Source organism: Tachysurus vachellii, chromosome 17 (assembly GCF_030014155.1).
Source record: "Tachysurus vachellii isolate PV-2020 chromosome 17, HZAU_Pvac_v1, whole genome shotgun sequence".
In the NCBI taxonomy this organism is placed as follows: domain Eukaryota; kingdom Metazoa; phylum Chordata; class Actinopteri; order Siluriformes; family Bagridae; genus Tachysurus; species Tachysurus vachellii.
The window spans coordinates 1,055,001-1,060,000 of NC_083476.1; the positions used below are offsets into that span (position 1 = coordinate 1,055,001).

Here is a 5,000-nt window from a genome sequence, read left to right on the forward strand (position 1 = left end):
ACGGTGATGTAGACGCAGATATTTTTTGCACAAATCTTGATAAATCGTGATGTTTGTATTTCATAACCACAGTAGAGGCTTGTGGTGTGACAAAAATATCACACCACCGTTCTCAAAAAAAAAACAAAACAATCATTTCGACTATACACAATATACAGTATACTGTAGGACTGGTTATTTTTTTAAAACCTGATATTTTATTTTCAGTCTTAAAATATATGAAAAGAAATAATATTTGAAAAAATAAAACATTTTCAACACCTCACTGTACTCATCGTTCCTCATGATGTCGTTATTATATTGTCACGTCCTTCAACCCCGAACACTCGACGCTGACAGGTGAATCCGAGGGATCCGTGAACTGGAGACGAGCCGTGAGGTATTTCAGACTGAATTAACACACTATTTAAAGCTAAACCGTTAGCCTGAGAGAGAACGTTAGCAAACTAGCTAACTTGTTTCTGGAAGGTTTATTTCCAATTGTTGATGAAACTCAGTTAAAAATAAAATCAGTTTCCTTTTAGCTCATCTTTTAGACCTAATCAGTCAGTTATCAAAGTTCAAGCACATTTTTAATGATGTGCAACAGGGACATGTTAGTGTTGACATTTTGTTAACTGTAATGAGCAGAAACACAGTTACTCATTTATTAAAGTTGTTATCGATCATTTACAGTAGAATATACGTAGATATAAAACACACTAAATTCTCTCGACTGGAGATTTGAGGTCAGTCAGATATTTAGATTTTGGGATTGATTTTGTTTCACTGACATAAAAACCCAAAGCTGAAATAATCAGCACTCGGAATGAAAATCGTGCCACTGACTGAATTGCCACTTGCTCAATTCCACAGTCCTTTTAAACGCCCCCTGACAGACGGCGTTGCTCAGAGAATCTTTATCTTTATTTATTGCACTGTTCATGATGTAACATTCATTTATAGTAAACACTGAGTCTCTGGATGAGCTGTTGTGACTCCTGACATGTTCTGTTGTGTGTAAATCATCTTTACTGGTGTGTTTTTTTTTTGTCTGAGCAGCACAAGGGGAAAAATAATAACAATTTAAATGTCAGTTTATTATAATGTGCCAACATGTATTTTTGTGTGTGAATTTTTTCCTCAGAATAAAATAAAATCCCACATTGTAATTGAACTTCTTGGGTCTTTCAATGAGTCGAATCATTCGATTCGTTCAGATTTATTCCCGAAGCACGAGTTCGTTCGTTGAGCTGAAAATTCACTGATTGAAACACGAGTGAATCTTGGTCATGACAGATGATTCGTTCACTTAAACAGCTGGAATGATTCAGTAATTCAAACACTGACCTGCTGAATGACAGAAAAGTGAATCTCAATAAAGTTTAATTTACTCAAAGACCAATTTACTGAATGAGAGAGAAAGAATCTTTTGTTAAGACAGAAAGATTAACTCATTCATACAAACAGAAAGATTAACTGATTCATATAGTGACTGCTGAAGGAAAGAGAGTGAATCTTGAATCTTGGGCATGATGGAAAGACTCACCATTTCATACACTGACATGGATGAATGAAAAAAACAAAACAGAAGGATTTGCTGATTTAAACACTGACCCAGGGTACAGTAGGAAAGTAAATCAGTGTTGTCACAGAAAAGGTCACTGACCTGAGGAACGAGAGATGAGAATCGGGTCATGACAGAGAGATGACGGATTTATTCAAACACTCAGCTGCTAAAAGGGACAGAAGCTGCACAAGTGACAAATTACCGAAACGGTGTAGCTGAAATGGTGTAGGTGAAATGTGTAGGTGAAATAGTGTAGGTGAAATATTATATAAGCCAAGTGACTGTGACTATAAGTGACTGTGACTACAGTATAAGTGACTGTGACTACAGTATAAGTGACTGTGACTACAGTATAAGTGACTGACTACAGTATAAGTGACTGACTACAGTATAAGTGACTGACTACAGTATAAGTGACTGTGACTACAGTATAAGTGACTGTGACTACAGTATAAGTGACTGACTACAGTATAAGTGACTGACTACAGTATAAGTGACTGTGACTATAAGTGACTGATCATTTGGACATGAGGCAGCACTGATGGTAAGTGTCCATTACCTGTTAGCTATATTAGTCTCATAACCTCAGTGCAAATTTATGAATGCTAAATTTAGACACCAAACATAAGCAATACTAAGCAACTGGGTACATTTACATTTTGTTTAGATTCTTCCATTAACACATTAACATACCTGCTACTATTTACATGTTGATTACAGGAATAACTGAGCACTGAATTTCTGCTGTAGGGATAATGTTAATGTCAGTAATGCAGTTATTATTCTGTTTTTTAATTTATATATATATATATACAGCCATGTGTGTGTGTGTGTGTGTGTGTGTGTGTTTAAATCTTTTTCAGGTCACTCCTGGTAAAAAGCTGAAGGTTTTCTTGTAACTTGGACACACACCCCCTACTCTCAGAGATCTTCTTAAAGAAGCAGCTGAACTTTACCCTTGGATCAAACTATAAATTGCTCAGTGAAAAAAAAACCTCTGAAAGTATTTTTGAAAACATGTATAAACTCTTTTCACGTGTGAAAGCTCCACTGAGGGCCAGAAGAGTCGACCGTGGAGTCGGTTCTGTGATTCAACTGCACCGAACGAGTGGTGAGTATTTTTAAATGATCAAAACTCCATGTCAGAAGAGTGGGAAGTTTTTCTTTAGCACTTAATTTAGATCAATATGAAAACCAACAAAAAAGTATAGAGTATTTAACACAAGCTATTAGCACTAGCCTACGATTCAGTACAGAAGTTTATTGACTTCATAACACTGTAGTACAGTACGTTAGTATGCTGTGTGCATCAGGTAATAAACAGGATTATAGGATTATATACACATTTATACACACTTTTAAAAGCTGTATTTTAACTATCAATGTTTTGTTCAAATAAACTTCAGAATTTATCCACTGTGTTGGATATTTATTTAAAAAACACTGAAATAAAAAAAAGAAAAGACTAAAAATACTCACGGAATTTCACCTCTGGCCAAAGGTCACTTAGATAATAGAGTATTAGTGGTATAACTCTAAAAAGATATTTATTCACATAAAATGCTATAATATATAAATATATCACACATGCTATAATACATACTTTAATATATTTAATTCTATTTATTAAAACCGAACAGACTGTGAAAAAAATTTATGTTATAAATATATTTATGGGGTCACGGTGGCTTAGTGTTTAGCACGTTCGCCTCACACCTCCAGGGTTGGGGGTTTGATTCCCGCCTCCACCTTGTGTGTGTGGAGTTTGCATGTTCTCCCCGTGCCTCGGGGGTTTCCTCCGGGTACTCCGGTTTCCTCCCCCGGTCCAAAGACATGCATGGTAGGTTGATTGGCATCTCTGGAAAATTGTCCCTAGTGTGAGAGTGTGTGTGTGCCCTGTGATGGGTTGGCACTCCGTTCAGGGTGTATCCTGCCTTGATGCCCGATGACGCCTGAGATAGGCACAGGCTCCCCGTGACCCGAGGTAGTTCGGATAAGCGGTAGAAAATGAGTGAGTGAAATATATTTATATATGTTATGTATTGTTACTGTTGTACATATAAGCCACACAAAGCTTATATATATATTTAAAATAATATTTTTTTTGATAATATTTTTTTGACATATACCTTTACACATTGTTTTCCTGCTATTTGCACTTCTGGTTGATGCTAAACAGCATGTATACACTAACACACACAAAACTATGTAAGACATTAACATGGGGCTCTGAATATTTTCTGCTTTAGGTTCATTATGTCAGGAGACAGAGTCAAAGAACCTGCGAGTCCAGATGCCGACATTTAATTTCACCCCTGAGACATACCAGGTATTTACTCATTGTCAAAAATTCTAATCTTCTCTGTCCTGAGGACGTCCACATGGAGGACAATTTACATCAAAAACTTTTTATTTGTTTGTTCTAAAAATGAATGCTATAAAAACACATAGATGTTGCCGTAAGGACGAGTCTTCGGCGCTTCAGTGATTCTGTGTGACAGAGGTGAAGGGTCCGAGGTATTAGTTTAGAGTTCTGAGAGATATTCATTCATTCATTCGTTTATTCGGGGAGCCTGTGCCTATCTCAGGCGTCATCGGGCATCAAGGCAGGATACACCCTGGACGGAGTGCCAACCCATCACAGGGCACACACACACACTCTCATTCACTCACACACTCTCACACTAGGGACAATTTTCCAGAGATGCCAATCAACCTACCATGCATGTCTTTGGAACGGGGGAGGAAACCGGAGTACCCGGAGGAAACCCCCGAGGCACGGGGAGAACATGCAAACTCCACACACACAAGGCGGTGGCGGGAATCGAACCCCCAACCCTGGAGGTGTGAGGCGAACATGCTAACCACTAAGCCACCGTGACCCCCCTTCTGAGAGATATTGTGTATATTATTATCGTTGAGTTGTTTTTGTAGTGTATGAGTAAGGAGAAGCTGCTGAAGATCAGGAAGCTGAACTGTAATGCCATGACCATGAAGGTGACGAACTACAAGAAGCCACTTTTTATCCATCATGGTTTCATGCAGTGGCTGTGGGACGTGGACGGGTCACGCTATCTGGACATGTATGCAGGGATCGCCACCGTCAGCCAGGGACACTGCCATCCGTAAGCTTGTGTCTGCTTTAGGATTATTCCGTTTTTTCTCTTTTAGTGTAAATATCAATTAACTAATGTGTGATGATTTGAAGTGTCAAATGTGTTTGTGTGTGTGTGTGTGTGTGTGTGCGTGTGCCCATAAGGAAAGTAACTAAAGCTGCACAGGAGCAGCTGCAGCGCCTTTGGCACACCTCAGCTATTTATGTTCATCCTCCGATCCAGGAATATGTAGAAAAACTCGTCTCACATCTGCCTGAACCTTTGAATGTACACACACACACACACACACACACACACAAATAAATGTCTGTGTATATTCTTTCATAATTTGGCAG

General features: G+C 38.4%; 2 protein-coding genes across 4 annotated transcripts in view; both read left to right on the forward strand.

Moving 5' to 3' along the window:
• The window catches only part of prlra (prolactin receptor a), a 19,357-nt gene extending 18,201 nt beyond the window's left edge, over nt 1-1,156 (forward strand). For all 3 annotated transcript variants that reach the window (XM_060891081.1, XM_060891083.1, XM_060891082.1), the window contains exon 9: nt 1-1,156. This exon is cut by the window's left edge and continues 2,697 nt beyond it. The gene's annotated coding sequence lies outside the window, so the exon portion shown is untranslated.
• An 816-nt stretch (nt 1,157-1,972) lies between these two features.
• agxt2 (alanine--glyoxylate aminotransferase 2) overlaps nt 1,973-5,000 on the forward strand; it is a 12,423-nt gene continuing 9,395 nt past the window's right edge. The window contains exons 1-5 of the mRNA XM_060891457.1: nt 1,973-2,093; nt 2,413-2,660; nt 3,799-3,878; nt 4,484-4,674; nt 4,809-4,932. Coding sequence (XP_060747440.1) covers nt 2,567-2,660; nt 3,799-3,878; nt 4,484-4,674; nt 4,809-4,932 — 489 coding nt within the window. The 5' untranslated portion in view covers nt 1,973-2,093; nt 2,413-2,566. The remainder of the gene's footprint in view (nt 2,094-2,412; nt 2,661-3,798; nt 3,879-4,483; nt 4,675-4,808; nt 4,933-5,000) is intronic.